Source organism: Uranotaenia lowii, chromosome 2 (assembly GCF_029784155.1).
Source record: "Uranotaenia lowii strain MFRU-FL chromosome 2, ASM2978415v1, whole genome shotgun sequence".
NCBI lineage: Eukaryota > Metazoa > Arthropoda > Insecta > Diptera > Culicidae > Uranotaenia > Uranotaenia lowii.
The window spans coordinates 426216398-426238245 of NC_073692.1; the positions used below are offsets into that span (position 1 = coordinate 426216398).

The 21848-nt window shown below is 37.0% G+C and overlaps 1 protein-coding gene across 1 annotated transcript in view; it reads right to left on the minus strand.

Annotated features, from left to right (window-relative positions):
* The window catches only part of LOC129747935 (somatostatin receptor type 2-like), a 43726-nt gene extending 25974 nt beyond the window's left edge, over positions 1–17752 (minus strand). Inside the window, exon 1 of the mRNA XM_055742361.1 lies at positions 15217–17752. Coding sequence (XP_055598336.1) covers positions 15355–16920 — 1566 coding nt within the window. The 5' untranslated portion in view covers positions 16921–17752 and the 3' untranslated portion in view covers positions 15217–15354. The remainder of the gene's footprint in view (positions 1–15216) is intronic.
* Between the last annotated feature and the right edge of the window lie 4096 nt (positions 17753–21848).

Below are 21848 nucleotides of genomic sequence, written 5' to 3' on the forward strand. Positions count from 1 at the left end.
CAAAAGCTTCTATTTGTTGAATTTCCGATTTCCAGATGAATAAGAAAGAAAGACCATTAAAATTTTTGTTCACAGAATCTGTACGCGCAATAATTAAAGTTCAATATATTATAAGGGGGCATCCATAAATTACGTAACGCTCCTAGGGGGGGTAGGGAGTAAGCTCGAGCGTTACGAATTGTGGCATAGGGGAGGGGGGGAGGTATGTTCATCGTTACGTAACGATTTTTCCTAAAAAATTTCAGTTTACTTATGTAATCGCAGCTATTTTGATGTCATGCTTTTGCAGAATCATAAACAAACCAAAATCAGCTTAAAATTTGTAAGCTTCAACATGATCAACTGGTTTGACACCTTTCCTCTTAGAAGATTCAGAGATAGACTTCTTTAAATGTGTATTGTATATCCGTGAAATAACCCTTGGAAAACCGAATATTAGGTAAATTCACCCCCGAGAACTGAATTCAATTTTCGAAACGGTAACTATACTATTTTTCTAAATTGATTTAAGAAATGCAATTTTTATTATTCCGACGAATATTACAAAGTGTAGTTTATTTCGCATAACAAGTTATGTTACTTAAACAAAATAAAGTAAACAATGTAGATCATCAGTGAACCAGCACAGAGCAACTCGTAATAGGACTAAAAATTTATTTTATCAGAGGGTTATCATCAATGGGTACTAAGAAGCGATTAGGATAGATATTTACTCCGTTTTGAAGAACGTTAAAAAAATGTATATAAAAATCTTTTTTATCTTCGAAAATCAGTACCTAAAAACATGAGGAGAGGGGGGGTTGGGGGTAATTATCAGCGTTACGTAATTTTCATAGGGGGGTTCTTCGAAGCGTTACGATTTGTGACATACGGGGGGAGGGGGTTAAAAAAGTGCATTTTTGCGTTACGTAATTTATGGATGCCGCCTAACAAAACTGACAAAAATCTTGTTTGAATTTTTAAATTTTTTCGACTTTATAAAACAATTTATTTTTATCATGCCGTGTGTTAAAAGCGTATTGCCCTCAAACTGCACTGATCATATATGATGAATCTCTAGCCATATCGTCAATCGTCTGTATGCGCACATAACCCAACATGCGCATTTAGGAACACTTCCCCCTACCGCTAGAAATTAGCTAAACTCCAATTTTAACTTGCAACCAGTCAAGTGAAAGTTTTACTTGTAGTCAGGGCTCAAAACGCACTCATTAAGTCACGGGCAGTACTCGCACATCGAAACCCTTCATCGTTCGCGCGTTGGCTACGGCTCGAGTGTGGGCCGTTTGTTTCGTGTTTGCGTGCCGATTGAGAATTTTTTGCGAATTATTTGATCAGCAGGATTCGTAAAACGGATTATAACGCGCAATGGATTTGGCGGGAGGATTTTTGGCATCAGAATTGAATAATTATAAGAAAATTTGGATATTCCCTACCTTCTATTTAGTTATAGTTACCAGCTCTACACGGCAAAAAAAACCGATGTGAGTCATTTGATGTTTCACATTTGATTTGCAATGTAATTTTCGAATTCTTCATACTTTTGATGTTCTATTACATCCTTAAAACGTAAGAAAAAAAACGTTGCGAGCATGTCTTTAAGTGTAAATAATATCAAATACTAGTTGTGCCAAGTAACCAAATTTCCGTTGAGCGCTCTTTAAGTGTATTTGCACATCGGTTTACAGAACTTCGAAATCGTTTGGGGCCGCAAACTATATTAGACCTGCTGATCATAAACAGAGAAATTTGAAATAGATTTCGTTGTTGAATTTCAAATGCAATATAAAACAAGCAGATAACCTTTGTTTTAACAATGAACGGATAATTCCAAACAAGAAATTCCATTGTAAGAAATTATTTTATGAGCATAAGCTTGACCTTGATGTAAACATTTGCTATTTATGAACACCAGAATAATAATTGAACGATGTGAAGATTTGGTTTTCTACTTGTGCTATCTTGTACTAGCTTATAACAAGGTAACTGCTAACACATATTTCATCAATTTTTATCCTTTTAATAGAAGGGTCACAAGTTGAAATAAGAGCTAAACGAATTTCTACCAGTACTAACACAAGTAGCTTGTAGTACGAACTCGCGACCTACAAGTTAAGCCCTTTCACTTGATCGGTCGCAAGATGAAATCGAAGCCAAACTAATTTCAATCGGTACTAACACTAGAAGCTTGTACTAGCAAACTCGCAAAACTAATTATCGTCTCCTACAAGTCAAACACTTTTGCTAAAGAGGTCGCAAGTTGAAATAGGAGCTAAACTTATTTCTAGTTCTACTAACATTAGTAGCTTGTACTAGCGAACTCACGTCACTAGATTTCGTAACCTACAAGTCATACCCTTTCGCTAGAGGGGTCGCAAGTTGAAATCGGAGCTGAACTAATTTCCACCGGTACTGTTACCGTTTATCATCATTTGGCTATTCGTATTTTGCGTGTTTCTACCCAAATACAAGGCAACTAAATATATTACATGCATTGAGACGGGTATCTTATTTTATTTTTTACGATCAATAAACTTTCATAACAGTCGAAAAAGAGACATTTGTGACATTTTTTCATAATATTTACACCTTCAAAAATCCACGAATTTCATTGCTACATTCGTGGAACCAACCGAACCAATGGCATTCGCTAGACAGAAATGTTATTGAGGAGAAAAATTCCACAACATTTTGGGTGGCGAACGTCGCTTTTTCTCAAATAAGCTATTTTTTGTTTGTTCTGAGTTAAAAGTAACCAATATTGGGGCGGAATTGTGAATATTTTTGTTCCCAACAAGTCGTCTGGCACTCGCAATATCCTTCTCTTCGATCTTACAGCCTACGGCTTCAGCAACCTGGAGAATAAGAGAACTAGGATTTTCTTTTTCTGTTTGAGGTATTCCAAGAACAATAGCATTGCGGGAAAGCTCCTTCCGATTTATACGATCCAACTCCAACTGTTACGGAAAATTTTATGCGACTGTTACGAGTTTGAATTTCTTTTGAATGACACTCGCTAGTCTGATTGAAAACATAGCAAAAGTTAATTTAGTTGATTAAAAGTAAATTTTTTTCGGATTCCAAATATTTTTTTTATACCCATAATGAAACAAAGCTTAATTTTCAATATTTTAATATAATTTTTCAAATTATGAGGTTTAAAAAAATTTTCTTAGTAGGTACATGATTTTTAAATCATAATATAGTAAGATGCCTTATATAAGTACGATTAAAAGTGTTTGAGCCTTCAGCTGTTGTATTCTGTATAACGTTCACTTTGCTCAGAAGCTTCTTATTATCTAAGTAAGATTGTGCGATCTTCAGAAAAAGATCGATCTCCAAGATTGGTTGAACTAAATAGTCCATAAATCGATCAATATATGGAATATTTAGTTTTTCCAAGACCAATAAAACCATATTTTCAAAGTTACCATCGCTATATATTGCGTTTTTCTATCTAGATTTAGTATTTGCAAAAAAAAATTGCTATGCTTGCTGAATTAAAACAATCTAAGTTTAAAATCAACAGGCTTTGCTTTTGACAATTTCAGTTAATTGTCTGTTGCGTATCAAAAACAAACCACACTCCAAAATTGCATAAGTCAAGACGTCATTATTTGAAGAACCAACCTTTTTTAATGCTTTCATGAATGAGTCAAACAATTGATTGGATAATCAACAGATTTAAATCAATCGGAAGGTAAAATACATCATTTGATAAGAACTTAACAAATTGACCAAATATCTGCAACCAGAAATATCAGTCTTGCTATTCATTTATCATTAAGCTGGCTTTGATATTCAAAGTTGGTTCTTAAGAATATCGCAAACTAATTTAAAATAGTGTACAATAGTAAATAAATAAACAAGTTAATAAACATAAGCGTTAAAGAGGGTAGAAAGGAATAAGAAAAAAGCCGGAAATTAAATCAATGAACATTATTTATAAATCTGAAAAAATATTCTTGAGATTTTTTTTTCTAGTTTAAAATTAAATAAGTAATTTATGGCGTTTACTTTAGGATTAGATCCCCATAATTATTGTACATATTTTGTAGTCTTGTTCTTTCCAATTAAAGATTTACAAGAGCCTAAAATCGTCCATACATTGACTGGATTCACTTTGGTTGTAAATGAAATGTTGAGCCACCATTTCCAAAAAATGTCTACAGAAAGATTTTATTTAAATCATAACTGTTAAAAGACAAAAAAATCAATTTAAAAGAAGGTAAAACCATGAGCTGAAAGAACTTTAACTTGAAACTAGAATATTCGAAATAAAGGAAAATCGTAACACTGCGTAATAAAACAGTATGATTCAAGTAATGATCAAGGTTGCCGGAAAAACTTTTGTGATTTTGTTGAAAAAAATACTCACTTTCTGTGTTTCCACCCAAAAATTTTTCGATGATATTCTGTGATAAAAAAAGCATTGATTCCATGCGATAGAAACGAACTTGAATCTTATACATATGAAGAATTTTGTCCAAACGTTCGCGCCAGGTTTTTAAAACTATTCAATTATACACAACATTATTTTTGTTTCCTCACCTGAAATTGAAATTGCTTAAAAAAATACTTAATGAATTATGAAATGACAGTTTGGAGTCAACTCATAAACATTGCATGCTATTTGATCAATTTTGATTTGATGGCCCACGATACCCCACCATTATTCCAAATCCAAAGAAAAAAAAATTATTTCAATTAAAAAATTGCCTCATAACACGTTAGAAATGTAAAAAACCATACCATTTATCTTTTTCATTTTAATTTTATAAAAAAGAAGTTATGAAGTAAAGAAAAAAAGTGACCCATGATATTCCACTCTCCCCTACAAAATTGAAAACCCTGTGAGTTCTGTGAATATTTCCAAAATTCTGTGATCAGTGACACAGATTCTGTGATGAATATTTACCTAAAAATCTGTGAAACAAAAGACTTTTCTGTGATTTCGGCATTCTTGATAATGGCTGCTTAGTCAAATAAGGGTTTGAATTTTAGCAAATGTTTTTATTGAATCATTTATTGCCTACCCAGATAAATTGCAAAGCAGACATCTCAATGCCACAACCGTTGAACGTCACGTTCAGAGTGTCCCCAGAGCTGCCCCAAGGGTACAATTAAATCAGCAATTTCATTTGATGACTTGTTTCTCGTCTCTTTGATCATCAACAGATGTTTTCCAAAGCAAACGGCCTAGAAGCCCACATTTTTACAGCTTCAATAAATTTTGAAGTAAGTGACTGCCCTATATGAATTGATTTTTTTTCCAAAATAGCCATATTCTAAATTCCACCCACCAACGAAAGTGGGCCATCTAAACGATTTCGGTGTTCCGGGAAGTCAAACTGCACAATATTGCTTCCGAGTGTGCCCGTGTTGGGATTCAAACTCAAGTGGGAATAAAATCCTTCGATATGCTTTGCCATTCGTTTTGTAGGTTGGATTCGTTTGATTTGATCCTCGATTCAGCTTCCGGTACGCGTTCGAATGGGATAAAAGGCACCGTCGTCGTAGTCTATCAGGATTTCGAGCGTGCAGCGATATTTGACTCGATTTGTTTAGCAGTGTCCAAATTGACTAAACCATTATTGCTACGGAAACGGGGCCAATCGAGCTTTTCTCCGGAAATTTGTTAGGTATAGATTTTCCTTGTTAAATTGGATTGGCTATTTGATGAAACTTTTCCATGAAGTGTACGTGAAAACTAATTTAACTCGGACATTGAACCGCACGCAGTTTGAACTGGGGAATTTAAGATTCAAAAAGGTTGGTTGGAAAAGCATTTAAACATCACGAAGGTGTTACGGTTGGCAAGGAAAACGAGCCAAGCCGGTAATTAAAAACTAAACCACTCCATTGTCCTAGTGTCAATCAAAATGGCACATTAACTTCCAGGACGCCTTTCAATGGTCACTCTATCTTATCGCTGTCGTCCTTTTCGGTGGAGCTTTTCCGCATTGGATTGGAATAAAAGAAAAAACAGAAAGCAGCGCTCGCTCGCTCGGTAGCAATGAAAATGGACAGAAAAGCCGCAGGGGTTGTAATGGATATCATAATTACGAACTCCGAAACGAATCGAACGAACGAAATATCCTACACACCATTTTGACACAGCACGTGCCCCGGTTGTTTTGACTGTGTCATATTGCTCCAGTCGTATCGTGGTCGTATAGTAGTAGGTAGTGATGCAGGATTTTGGAAACGCACCATTAGTGCATTAGATGTTGATACCGCCATCGTCCGGATTCTCTTTCGCTGGAACAGGATTGATAAGACAAACTAACGGTAGTTATCGTTCCAATTGTGAGCTTATCTGGAATTTTGTCATACAAACAAATGGAAACTGACAAAACGAACATGACAACCAGAGGACCAATCACCCTAGTCGCACGCCGGTAAAAGTGTTTTAATTTCGATGATGGTAATGGCTATTGGCGTTTAGTCTGACGCCAACTTTCTAGACGGTACGGGCCATCAATTTTTAATATCGTCAACAAATACTGCGTTTAGTTCGGAGTACGGAGACAGTTCATCAGAATGCGCGATGCTATGAGAATGAATTCCATTCAATCGCATGCAATCACTTCAATTTATTTTCAAAATTAAGCAACGATTGAAAGTTGGTCGTTCACTAATGCAGCTGCTTGGAGAAATAATCATGTTTCGTTTAGATATAAATCAATTCCGTCAAAGGGAAAGTTAAAACTCAATTGGATGCAGATAGTCATCCAATCTTTTTGTTAGATGAAAGTTTTTCATTTTCCGTACTGGCTAAAGAAAGGACGACTAATCAAGCGTTGCTCTTCTGTCTGTAGTGAATAAGCCATGATTGGAACAGTACTCAAGGACTTCCATGAATGGATACCGTGATAATTAAAAACAGTAGTTCTTTGAATTCGTATACCAGATATGTACTCCTATAATTCAACAATCGAAGATGGCATTCGATAGAATCTGTATGCAAAGATATATTTAACATTGCTCATATTACTTCTAATAGGTTTTTTACTTGTAGCTTGTAACAGTGTAGTCCCAGGATATGTGGTTGAAAATTCATACCGTCAAACGGGGCATCAGCGGGGTTAGATGCAACATACACTGCCGGCCAAAAGTTTTTGATCACCTCCTCAAAAACATGAACATTTTTATCGGCCATATATCAGCCATCTTATCACATATCGGAATTCTTTTGATCTTATTCAAGAGATCGTAAACAAAACCTTCCTTGTATGTATTTGACAAAATGTTAATATTGAGTTTATATGATTTAAATTTACCTTAAAGTTGGGTCATTTTTAAAAAACCGAACTTCAAATTCAAACCCGATCATCTCAGGGTGTTGTGGAACCAATTTTAAAATTCGAATTCGAGCTTGCAAATGGGCCAATCCGATCTGCAATAACTTGTAAGAAAACTAAGTTATGATGAAAACAAATTTGCATATTTTTATTAACGGTCGGACTATTTGGTGAAAATCATCAGAAAATGAGAAAACTTTAACTAACGTTCTGAGGAAGTAAGTCTTCAAAAATATTTCACCCAAATAATCCATAAAGCAAGTTCAAATCATAAGCTTCCAAATCAGCTTACCAAATAAACAATACGTTGTTTGATAACAGAGATTCACGAGAAATAATAATGATGTTTAAGAAGACTGATCCCAAACTTTTGGACGATGAGCTATTTTGTATATTGAAGTACATTGCAACTTTTTTGCACAAAACTAGACAAATATATTTTAATAAGTAGGGGAGAGTGGGGTATCGTGGGCCATGGGGAAACGTGGGCCACTTTTAATATCTCAGATGTGTGTTGAGATAAAAATCTAAACCCAACTGTCATCGTCATCGCTTTGCGTGAGCATATATTCCTATATATCGTTGACTGAAATACGCATCATAAGCTTCTTTTATTTATCAAGTTAAAAAAAGTTAGAAAAATTTACTTACATAATTAAAAAAACACCCGCTAATTTCATCGATGGGGAACCTAAAGTGCATAACAAAAATATGCTCATACGCTTGTGATCTTAGTTTTGTCATGATGTTTCATGTGGAAAAGGAATTTTTGATGAAACATCAATAAGTCACACAAACGCAACCAATTTACAAATCATAGCTTGTGGAGAATCGTGGGCCACACATCTTGAATCACCTATATTTTTATGTTTTTATACACATTCAGAACTTAAAATACGATTAACCTATCTGCAAAGTTTTCTTATGCCAAATGAAGAGTTATGGAAAATATTTTGTCCATCTTATATAAGAAATTTTGCCAAAACGTTCGCGAGCCAGGTTTTGAAATCTATGCGATCATACACAGCTCTCTTTTTTATTTCATCATCTGAAATTGCTTTTAAATAACGAAATGAATTAGGAAATCACAGTTTTGGGTCAACTCATAAACTTTGCATGTTATTTGGTCAATTTGGATTTAGGGGCCCACGATTCCCAATCATTTTTCAAAATCCGAAAAATATTGCTTTTTTAAAAATAGTCAGAATTTGGGGAAAATAACTTATTAAAAATTAAAAAAAAAACCTTATGATACCTTGAAAATGTAGAAAATCATACCATTTTTTATTTTCATTTTATCTTTTATAATAAATAAGTTATGGAACAACGAAAAAAAGTGGCTCATGATTCCCCACTCTCCCATATAAAAAAAAAGGATTCGAATTCAGCTCGAATTTTGAGAATTGGTCCACACCACCCTGAGATGATCGGGTTTTAATTTGAAGTCCGGTTTTTTTTAAAATGTCCCAATTTTAAGCTAAATTTAAGTCGAAGGGTGATACGGTCAAAATTTGGTCAATACTAACATGACATATTTCTTTCACTTTTGCATTTAAAAAACCTGAACACCCCTCATTTTTAAAGTGTGTGTGTGTGTGTAGAATGTTGCTCCTATTTTGATTTTGGAATTCACTTTTCAGTTGTCAAAATGCCATCCAAGGAAGAAGAGCAGCGTATCAAAATTTTGCTCGCGCATCGCGAAAATCCAAGCTACTCGCAAGCAAAGCTGGCAAAATCGCTAAAAGTTGCCAAATCAACCGTTACAAATGTAATTAAAGTGTTTGGGGAACGTGTGTCAACAGCCAGGAAGTCTGGATCGGGGGAAAATCGAAAACCGGAAGCCGCTGAGACGACAAAGAGAGTTGCCGGTAGTTTCAAGCGAAACCCTAACCTCCCGGACTATCGACTTACAAGAAGGTAGTGACTACAAATCGCGATGATAAACAAAATACGACGACCAAAGCGCGATCCCGAAGGCTGTACACGGCGATGCTGACGAAGTTCGACTGCGTGGTAATGGACGACGAAACCTACATCAAAGCCGTCTACAAGCAGCTTTCGGGACAGGAGTTTTATACGGTAAAAGGAAAGGGAAAGGTAGCAGATATTTTCAAGCACATGAAACTGTCAAAGTTCGCGAAGAAATATCTGGTTTGGCAAGCCATCTGTACCTGTGGCTTGAAAAGCAGCATTTTCATAGCTTCCGGGAAGACCAAGAAATTTACGTGAAAGAGTGTTTGAATAAACGTCTGCTGCCTTTCCTGAAGAAACACGGTTGTTCCGTACTGTTTTGGCCGGATTTGGCATGTTGCCATTACGGTAAAAAGGCCATGGAGTGGTACGCCGCCAACAACGTGTAGGTGGTTCCCAAGGACAAGAACCCTCCCAACACGCCAGAGCTCCGCCCAATTGAGAAATACTGGGCTATTGTCAAGCGGAACCTAAAGAAGACTAAAAAAACTGCTAAGGACGAGCAGCAGTTTAAGCAAACTGGCTTTCTGCGGCGAAGAAGGTGGACAAGGTGGTTGTACAAAATATGATGGCAGGGGTTAAGCGTTAGACCCGGCAATTCAGATTTGGAAAAGCGAAAGCCAAACTGAATATTTTTCCTGAATTTTATACTAATTAAACTTGAAAGAGAAATTCAATTTGATAATTTAAATAAACGATTTCACCGATTTACACGCGTTTTCCCTTGACCAAATTTTGACCATATCACCCTATAATAAATATAGAAATTTTAACATTTTTCGATGGTGTAAATAACTTCACTCAGTATGACGGATTGGCTGATGGATATCACCTACAATCTTTTACTGGTTTTATCATCCTATAAAAACACTATTGGTGTAAACATATGTTTTGGACTATCACCAATTTTTTTTTCAAATTAAATTTTTAAAATTAAGTTACCTGTCAGGGGTAAGATCCAAAACAAAAAGCACATTGTAAGTCTCCTTTCCATATGCCGGATTATGAATGTTTTGCATCACGCGTTTGTCAATATTGAAAACATTCATTCATCCAAACATTCATTCATCCAAACATTCATTTTAATGATTTTAGCCGGAAGAATTTTTGTAGTATTTTTTATACACATAAATGTATGCAGCATCCTTATGTTCAGAAATAAATATGGAAATTAGTTTTAAAAGAATCAAAAATTACTGCAATTGTTGTTTTATGCGTAATGGCCTTTAAGGCATCTACAATTTATCAAAAACTACAAATTTGTCAACGTTTTCATTAGATTTTTCATTTAAAATAAACTTTTTTGCAAGTTACCCCTATCTTCTAATATATAAAGATGAGTTGGACTAGATATGTTTGTTTGTTTGTTTGTATGCACCTTATACAAATCCACACCGCTTAACTGATCAGTCTGAAATTTGGTACAGTGATGTTTTTGGACCATGGTGAGGTTTAAGTAATAGATTTGAGCCCCTTCCACCTAAGAAAAGGGACCCTCCCATACAACTTTTGTTTTTATTTCCAAGAACCAAAAGTCATGGCACCCAATTTGTCAACCGACTTTTTTCTCCTTGGCGGGTTGTTTTCACCATCATCGTAAGAAACGACTATCCAGAGTTCACGTGTACTGGAAGCAAATCAAAGCTTGCTGAGCATTAAAGATTTGAAAGGGGAAATTTTGGTGGGTATTTTCATTCCTTCTTCTGTTCAAAGCACGTGGTACTGGTACGAGGTATTTGGATGCAATAATGAGCCTACATTTTGGATTGAAAAATAGAATTAGCCTGTTAGGAATATATTGACTAGAATTGTAGTGGTTTTCAAGGTGCTCAGCCGATTAACTAATTGAACTGAGGTTGAAAAACTAATGAACCGATTTTCATTAACTCCAGCTTTTAAGAACCAACTATTGTCATATTTTTGGAATCCCTCATAGAGCAAGAAAAAAAATGTAAGATTCCTTCATAAGTTGAAGGCTTCGATTTCATAGCTTTGCCGTCAGAGCCGTCAGAGAATTTAAAAGGGTGATTAGAAAATTGATAAGATAACTAAATCTGAGATTTTTAGGTTTATAACTTTTGATTCATTTTCGGTCATCAATGTGTTCAATTCTACCATTCAATTTTGAGAAAACTTATTGTAGAACCGTTTAGTTCCAACAAATGATATCTAAGAATTCTAACATTGATCACTCTTAACAATAATTAATGGGATGATTGTGTCCAAGAATAGAAATACTGAAATATAATTCAAATAAAACCTTTTTCATAGCATTATAATGGTAGCTCCGGTTTAGAGATGATTTGATTTCGAGAACTTCAGAAAACTGGAACTTTCAACATTTAAGAACAAGTACTGAAAAAACAGTGTGAAATTAAAAGGCGAATAAAGCACACATATAATTGAAAACATAGAAAATCTTCAACGTGGTTCAACACGGTTCGAAATTTTTTTTAGAAATTCGTTAGTAATTAAAACATGAATATATTATTGTACAGGGAGATCATCCATATTGAAAAGTGAGATGACCTCTAAAAAAATTTGTTATTAGATGGGAAATGCTAAAGATAAAAAATATTTTATCATTCGATTCTACAATCTAAAAAAATAATGGAAAATTTATGCTAGACTCCTTAAAAAGGCAGATGAAAAAAAATGTTTTTCGTGTTAGAATGCATAAGCATTCTAGAGAAATTATTTTGAATGTTTATCAATAAACATTTCAGACCAATAAGTTGTTCTATATATGAAAATGATAAACACCTCAATTAAAACTTTAAAAAGACTAACAAAACTTAAATACATGGCTTAATATTGGCCAAATTTCTTATAATGATGAATATAAAGCTTCCCAAATTTCGAAAAGTCAAACGACTCATTTTGATTTAAACTTCTGTGAACCCGAGCAAGGCCGGGTTGAATCAGCTAGTTTCTCAATAAAGTGAAAATGGCATATCTATTTGTAGAAAATAAAAAAAAACTGAAGAAACCGATAACTTTTACCTTAAACCTTAACCTTAAAACTTTTGATGCATTTTTTAAAGAAATCGGCCGAAGGGGACCAAAGTTATTCATGAAAAATAGGATTTTCGTGTTCCTCTCGAGCTAAATGTTCCTAAATCCTATACAAACTTTAGGCTCGTTGAGGGACCTCTTCCCGTTATCCGATCTGGCCCAAATTTGGCATGAGACCTTGTTCTAGCCCTAGGATCAATTAAACCTGCAGGAGGGGGCGTGGTGGTTTGTGGGTGGAGAAGGATGCTACACACTGTTCCTTTTATTCCAATTAAATCTCATCGAACTTAGTTTGAGGTATTTTGAAAAATTTCAAAATAAAAGAAGAAATTGAAATTTTTTTAACATATTTTCTATTCCAATTTTTTCCGATGTTCTTTGAATCAACTTTAATTTGCGAATCTAAAAATATACGTGCGGGAAAATGTTGTTAAAAGGTTGAAAGATTGTCACATTTTGTATACCAAAAGTTTAAAAAAAAAGTCTTTTGAGCTTATTAAGAAACCGCTCGTTATAAATATCATTTTATTTTTTGAAATAAAAATCACCTTAGATTTATTTTATGAAATTATTTTATCGGTTTTATCGGTGAAATTATATATTCTTTGAGAAGTACGCCCGTGAGGAACAAAAAGATGAAATGTGATGAATAGATTTTCAAAATAAAATTACCCTTCCGATCATCTCAACATCTTTCACCTTATTCTTATCTTCTATCCGTCTATAATCTTTCAATTCTTAAATATTCTTTCTCAGAGAATATAAAGTTTAACCGATATAGCCGATGAAATAATTTCATGTCATTTCATGTTTAAAATGAAAATAATACACTTGTTGTGGAATAGAATAAAATTTAAACAAAAATCACATTAGTGGAGTTTTCCACTAAACAAGCTGAATTAGACTGATATGGTATTTAGGGAGTGTTGAATAATTTGTGCATTTTTGCATAATGTAAAATATTATAAAGACAATAAAAATAAAGGTGATCCACTTTTTCGTCGACTGTGAGTTATTTTGATTTCTGAGAAAATGTAACATACGTTTTCTCTTCATTTTTTTAAATTCTACGGAGGATTTTGACCAAATTTCAAAGAACAACAATGATAATTTTTTTAATTGTTTGATTTGATTGACTCAAAATATATGTTAAGTACTTCAGAGCAATTGCCGACAACTGCAAACAAAGCTCTTGTCCTCAATAAAAAAAATGTTCCTAAATAAAAAATTTATGCAAAAATATTGACCGTTCCCCGACGTATTTTTTATTAGTTTCAAACTCCTTTGATCTGAGCTAATTTTGGATTCATTTTAGTGAATTTTTTGAATGATAAATATTTATATATTCTTTTTAGGAGTAATATTTGTCGATCTTTCAACTCACATTTTGCTAATTTTTGGATCGATTTTTGGCATGAAAAAATCGATTAGATTGGTAAATTTTCGATTCGATCTTACGATCTTTTGGATTCTTTTTCTCGCTGAGCCGATTTTTTAGATCCAAGTTTTATTTACCGATTTAATGTCAAAGAGTGCCATTTTTCGGGCATTTAGTTGATTTCAATACTTAAAATTAGACTGGCTTTTTTCTAGACTTTTTTAATATAATGAGTACCTAAATTAAAACGTTTATAAGCGTTTAAATATTTCTACCAATGATAGAAAGTTAATGCATCTTTGAAACTTCGTGTTCTTGTTCTGTGCTTCTCATAACAATAAGTTCTTTTTTTTGTTGAGAATGAATCGATCTATCAGAAATCGATCATAAAGCTTCGATTTTTTTCGGAGGATTGATGTTACGATCGTCCATCTGAATCGATCTTGGAGATCTATCTTTTCCTGAAGATCGAGAAATCCTAGTTTAGAATTATTCCAGGTGACAACCAGGCATTTCTGCATTAATAATTTCCATCAGCTATTTTTCATGCATCTCTTTCAAAATAAAATTATTTCGTTATATCGTTATCATTATTTCGAATCGGAAACGTGAAATTTTCAGAATAAAAAAATTGTTTATTTGTCTTTATTATAATTTCCGACTAAATAAGGACTTGCAAATTTAAAATGTATCAAGAAAATTTGAAATGAAATTCATGTAAATATAATCACAAAGGTATTCATTACGCCAGAAATTCTTTGCCCATCTATTTATCAATCTCAAATGGCTGTTGACAGTTAGGTCCTAAACTTTTTATTATTCTGGTTTTTGTTAAAAAAAAAAGATCAATCAGTTAGTAGACTTATAACCAAAATCAAAAAGATTTTTTTAAATCCGTTATAAAAATATTTTCTCTTTTTTTAACACGAATTTGAAATTTTTGCTTGAAAATTACAAAATACTTCATATTTCATGATTATTAGTTGATATTGGTTTTGTGATGAATGTTGAACAAACAACCAAGAGCTATTTCTGTCACTGTGTGAAAAGATATTGTTTTAGAATTCGATGTAAAATTCCGTATTTGTTATTCCGTTTTCGTATTTGTTGCTTCGTTAAAATGGCGTAGCATGTCAATGGTAATTCATGTTCAGTAGATTTATTTTGAGTCAATTTTTAAACAAGTGGTATCTTATTAAAAGAAAAAATTCGTCTTCCCAGAATCTTTAAATTGAATATGAACAAACAATAAGTCGACACAGTTCAGACGTTTCTATAGTCGCTCACAAATCTCCACGGTTGCACCCAATTGATTGGTCTATTGAAACTCTGCTATATTTATAGACGCCCAACTCGGGAGAAGTTGGAGAGTCCTATAGCGACAATATTGAATTTAAATATTTTTTTTTAGATTGTTTTCAATATCAATAAGATACCTTGCCGGGTCAGGTCGGTTGGGCCATATCAATGGCAAACACAATCGCACAGAATGAAAATTTACAAAGTGGATTTTAACTAACACTTTTTTCTATCATCTGGGCGTAGTACCTTTTAAAAGCGCTGGAATTTTCTTCCTTCCCACGGCGAGTCCGACGTCCTACTTTTATTTGCATTCCGTATGACCCTCGGCTAAGCTCGGAAATTGCGCGAAGTTTAATTGTTCCCCGTCGATGGGTGTTTTCTGTTTTATAAATCGGTATGCAGCACCGGGGGTCTGGAGTCGAGGATTTTGCATGCGATGGGAACGCTTCCGGTAGTCGTCGTTGTCAACATGGTGGTCGTGGTGCTGGTGTTGTTGTTGGTGTTGCCATTACTGATGGAACGTCCAACGCCCCCGGGATTAGGGGAGCAGCCATTGATGGCGTTGTTATTGTTGTTGTTGTTACTGTTGGCAGTTCCGATGGCGGCGGCGTCATTTGGATGGTTGTTTTGGTCTGCCACCTTCTGTCGTCCTGGGTTGAGGATTTTGGTGGAGTTTCCTCGTTCCGAGCCACGATTGCGACCGAACCGGGGCAGGAAGCTGTTTTCGATTTGTAACTGAGCATTGATGTCCTTGCCCTTGGCACAGGTGCAGGCTTTGAGGAAGCTTTTCTTGAAATTGTCGGACAGGAAGGCGTAGAGGATGGGGTTCATGGCCGAGTTCGAATAGCCGAGACAACTGACCAGAACGAAGACTGTGATTTCAAGCCGTGATTTGCAGATATCCGGCGGTGAATTTATGAGGGCTACTTGGGAAATCCAGTAGGGTAGCCAACAGAGGACGTACACGGTGATGACAGTAAGCACTAATTTTGTGACTTTGCGATGGGAACGTTTCTTCTCTTTGGATTTACTTTTTGGGCCCACTGTGCGAAGTTTGCGGATAACCAAGTAATAGAACATCAATATTAGCGACAGGGGTATGGCGAATCCCAAAATAAGTGAGTAAAGGGTGAAGGTAGTTCCGGAATTGCCGGCGTTTTCCGATGGCCATACAATGTTGCAGGATAGTTTGTCTTTCTCACGTTGAATTGTGTTGGCGTACAGCATCACTGGAAGCATGATCAGAGCCGATGCGGTCCAAGCGAAGAATGATACAATCTTGGAGACCAGAGGAGTCCGGAAGCGTGGCGATGAGATTGGATGGCACACCGCAATGTATCTGTCAGCCGACATGATAAACAGGAAAATCGAGGAAGTGAACTGGGTGATGGAAGTGGACACCATATAAGCTTTGCACATTCCATTGCCAAAGGTCCATTCGCCCAGGTGCATTGTTGTAATGAGAAATGGAATGCCAATCAGGAAACATTGATCAGCTATGGCTAGGTTCAAGATGTACATATTGGTGACTGTTTGCATCTTCGAAAATCGCAGGACCACATAGATGACGAGGGTATTGCCAAATAATCCTATAATGGCGACCACTGCGTACAGAATCATCGATATGAGATTCCCAATCGGCATCTGTATCGAGGGACACGAATCCAAGGCCGAATCATTGTAGTGAAAGATGTATGGGTACAACGGAAAGAGATTAAACTCTGGCGGTGCCAATGATTTGTTAAAGCTATTTAACAAATACGACAGGTTGCTGGAGGCGGACGAAGTTGCCGTCTGTCGTATCAGAGCTATCAATCCCGTGAGATCGGCAGTCGGCGGAGACAAAACGGGCGCCATTTCATCCGACGTCGCCAAAGCTACAGCTGGCGTGACATTTTCCACGACCGAAATTTCACTCCCATTCGCCGTGATAGTACTATTCCACTCCATTTTAATCAACGTTAACTCATACGGTCTTCCACAATCCAATAGAAAACTTTTCAACACATGGTCACATAAACTTGTCAGAATAATTTATTCACACGCTCTAAAACAATTTTAGCGAGCGCCTCATGGCACACTTAGATCACCAACTCACTGTCACTAACTTCTGCTGTAAATAATCTCAACCGTCACTGTGGGTGGTCTTAGGCAGAATTGAATAAACGGGTCCCATTAATTTGTCATCTGACACGCGTGGCAATCTTGGCGTTCCTTCCGCTTTCCATCAATCGCGACGGCAAACAAATTCGCTTTTCTCATGCAACCGTGATTCGCCTCATCAGCAGACGGACAAGCGCTAGTCAAAACAAATCTTGTTTACTGAACTCGTTTTTCAGCACCTGGGCTCATCCAACAGAAAAACAAAGTTTGTTTTCCGATTTTTCACACCTTTGCCCCATTAGGCTGGTACTTTTTCATCTTCCGTTCGCACCACTTTAAGTCGTTTTTCCACACGCATCGCTTATTTTTCATACAAATGTTTCCATCCGTTACTCAAACAGCGGGAGCTCGTGTGCCCGGACACTTCATCATCACCGGCCCCAAAAATTCGGACAAAGATATTATTAATAAGGAAATTCTCTTTCACTTCATCACCCATTACAGCTCATCGGGGTGCGAGGGTGGAAATATAAGAACGACACATCAATCTCCACTCACAGACGGAACAGAACGAACATCTAAAGAAAATTTCCTTCCAGCTAATGGTATTTTCCTCTCAAAATCTTCCGTTCCCCTTCAAAGGAAGAGGAAAGTGCTATTCGCGTCCGATTCGGTCGGCGTTCAAACGAGAACTGATCCCTTCAATCCGTTTGTCGGTGGCGGCCGGAAAAACTGTCCTGACTCCTGCAGTACCAGAAGTGCACGCCGACTCCCTGGAGGTACTAGCTCACTGAAGTCCCGAATCAGTGTCCCACCCGATGTTGACCATCGTCGTGGAAAACAGCTGAGCTGAACTTTCACTTTCATTCATAAAAACCTTTGACAAACAGACGAACGCTACGAGACGAGACACGAGTGAATTTTTATCTCTATATAGCGACGGAACAAAGACGAATCCTCACAGTTAGCGTCCCGATGTAGTACTAGAACGATGTTGTTTGTTTTCGTTCCGATTTCCGCTTCCATGGATCCGATGCCCCAAGCCCTTGTTACTTTGGAAACGCTCCTACTACCATACTTCTTACCAGTTTCGGTTCCTCTCTAGACGACGGACGCTTAAGGGTTTCCACTCTCCTTACCACGCGATGTCGCTGTTCGATGTCTAGCCTCTATTTTGCTCTCCACACGCTACTCTACACCGACCGGGGGGACGTTTGTGGAAAACGAAAAAAGAACCGTTTTCCACTAGGCAGCAGCCGGCAGCCAGCCCAAGTCACGTTTCGGAAATTGAATAAAATGATCCGTGGGAATACGCGCATATTTACAGGCTGGCTGCAAACATACACAGGTGATGGTATGCAAAAAAAACTCCGGAAGGTTTTATTCCGGTTGATTGTGAACATGATAGCTGAAGCTTAATCTTTCGGAATAACGAAATCCATGCTAGGTTGGATAAATCTATGGGAAGATTTTCTGTTCATAGCAATCGTTCGAACAAGCGCTCTAGCGAAAAGACGAATAACAGGATTCAAAGGTATGCATGCATGTTCTTGCAGTATTAGCAAGCTTTTCAGCTTGTCTGCACGTTTCTCGGTACAGACGGATGCTTGTTATTCCCGTTTTTTAAACAAACATATCTACTCTTGAAGGAGAGGGAAATGACGAATGTGGCATTATTTGTCAAGTGGGGTTAAGGATGTTGTGACAGAATGTGACAACGGACAGGTGAGGTGGAATAAAAATACCAAACTTAACATCTCGCATCGTTCACGGATGAATTCAATAGAATGATATATATTTACACGTTTCGCATTTTGGATAATACAATGATTTACGTTTACCATCTCTTTTGAGAAAAAAACAACATTGTTTAAGTTATCTTTATAAAGGGCGAAAATGTCATGGCAATTTACTTATAATGTTTAGAATCGAACAAAAATTTTAGGGTAGTTTTATACATTTTACTACAAAAATCAAAAGAAAAGTTAACCGATAGGAGCCTTGAGTGTAAAATTGAACGCATTTCCGCTTGATGCCTCCATCAAAGACCAGATTTCAGTTTTTTCTATTTTCTTTGACTGTCTTCTTACTCTTCCGAAGTTCCCGCTTCGTTATTGCCCAGTACTGCTCCTCCGGGCGCAGCTCTGGACAGTTTGGCGGGTTCATGTCCTTTGGAACATAATGGACAGAATTGGCCTCATACCACTCCAGAACAATTTTAGAATAGTGGCATGATGCCAAATCTGGCCAAAACAGCGGGGTTTCGTCGTGCTGCAGCAAGAACGGCTAAAGGCGCTTCTCGAGGCACTCAGATTTGTATATATTTAGATATCGCCATTTACTGTGCCTTTTGTCACGAAAGGCTCACTCCTCAGTCCGCAAGAGCAGATGGCCTGCCAAACGAGATATTTGGAGGCGAACTTCGACATTGTCTTCTTCTTCAATTTGTCGTTAACATCGAACTTGCTCTTGCTGGTGAAAAACTCCAAACCCGGGAATTTGCTTAAAATCGGCTTTTATTTACGTTTCGTCGACCATCACTCATTAGCCATATTTTGTCAGCATCTTCTCGTAAATCTTCCGTGCCCGAGTTTTAGCCGTCGTAGCCGTCGTAGCCGTCTCTACCGTGTACCGTGTGTGTATGTAGTCCAGATCTTTGCATTCTGGACGTAGCTCTGCGACATGCCGATCTTTTTAACCAAATCACGGCTTGAGACGTTGGGATTTGCTTTAATCATCAGTTTCACTTTTCCCTCCGTCTTTTTGTTCTCCAGTCCCTGTTTTCTTCCAGCTCCTATGCCGTGATCCAACGTCAACCGCTCCAGGAACCGCTTCAACGCTCTGGAGTCGGTGGAATGTTCAACATTTTTCCCAACTGCCGGTGCTACAGATCAGGAAATTCCAGGTGTTTGGAATGAATTTGTTCTCTCGACTCGCGTTGGTTTACCTCCATTTTCGTTGAATCCAAAAACACGCCACAAACAATACACATCAATGACAAAGTGTGCAAAATTTGGTTGTTTTTCACCCAATGGTAAAAAAGTTATGCCCTGTTGAATGTGTCACAATAATTTCGTGTTCGCTCTTTAATATGCTCAAGAACGGTTTTTAAATATTTATAAAACTGATACCAATTAGAATATTTTTCTTTAAATTCTAAAATATTATGCCTTCCAAAGTGAAAAAGGCTTCGCTTATTCATGGAGAATGGAGTGAGGTTTCGGTCTCAACCTCAACAATTTTTAAAATAAGAATTTTTTTAAAATGAAATATAATCCCTGGCCGAAATAAGGAAATAACCAGAATTTAATTTATTTTTCCGGCATAATGCCGAGCCCATAAAATTGGGAAAATGATTTGCGACTTAAGTTGACCGCATGCATGGTGATACCATCACTAAAGAAGCCTGCGAGATGCTGAAGCAGTTTGGGAAGACACCAAACTTGGCGTGCGCTCGATCGTGTAGACCCAAATGTCTGGATCAACGAGGCAGATTGGAGTTCTGCCGCAGTTCGATATTTAATCCGTCCGTACTTTCAGGCTTTGTTCGCCCAATCCGGGGTAGACTCGAGTATCGTGTCAGCACAACTCCTTTCGGTTATCCGACGAGTAAAGACAAAAATGGAAACAATCTGAAACCCGCGACGAAACTTAATGCGGCTGAGCCGAAAGCTACATCTATCGCGTCGACCTTCCCAATGAAGTGTTCAGTGAAATGACCTTTTCGATGTGTAGGTCCAAACCCCTTCTGGGGACACAGTCAGCGTGAGAACCTCGCTGGCGAGTCTCTGTTGAATTTATAATAAACTGACCAGCTCTCTTCGATTCCGGCGTCCAACCACACCAGACGTGTTTGTTTGTAATTTTATTTCTACCTGAAAAGCCCGTTTAAATTCTATCTGGAATAAATCAGTTTTATCGTGTTTATAATGGTCACATCACCCAATACAGAAACGTATCCGCTCATGAGGGCTCTCAGTCCGGAGATGCTACTTCCTTCCGGTGTCCTGTCGGTCGGACAACCCAGAATTTCTTCTCCGGAATCCCTTACCAGAATGAACTTAATTAGCAGTGCGCCCGAACTTAGAAGGCTCTTAAGTCCGGACGAACCAGAACGAATCTAAATATTTGGCAGCGTACCAATTCCTTCTGAATCTGTAGATGGTTCTTCCCTCCGATATTCCGGAATCGCAACAATCAAAGAAGTTTCTCACTTTGAAGCTGCTTTTCTAGTTCAAAAATCTACACGAGTCGGCCTATGCTGAAGGCTTCTTCTGATGCCCAATTCTACGATGACCAATCGCTGTTCAGTTGTGATGTTTGGTCTGGCAGCAAGAACGAATCAGGCAACCACCAGGGAAACCAGTACAGCACCGGAATCGAGCCGTATTTACAGAAAACTCCATGAGAAACTTAATTAGTTCCATGCAATTCGCGAATTTGAGGCGCCAGGTGAGCCCGGTTGTCCTCCCTGAATTTAAAGATGATGATTGCCGTGGTGTTTTAAATTTGTCAGGCCGTCACCTTTGTACAATCGGAAGGGACCGATTGGAACAAGGTATTGAAATCAAGAGAGAATTCTTTGCATTTGGAGTGGTAATGATCAAAATTCCATAACCGCTTCACAAATTGCAACAATTTGCAACAATCAGCATATTTTCACTCTCTCTGAGCACTGGTTTCTCGCATTCGAGCTCAAACCTTCTAATTTTCTCTAACAAATTGCTACAAATTACCACAAATTCAATCATTGGCTGCACAATTTGTGTGATCAT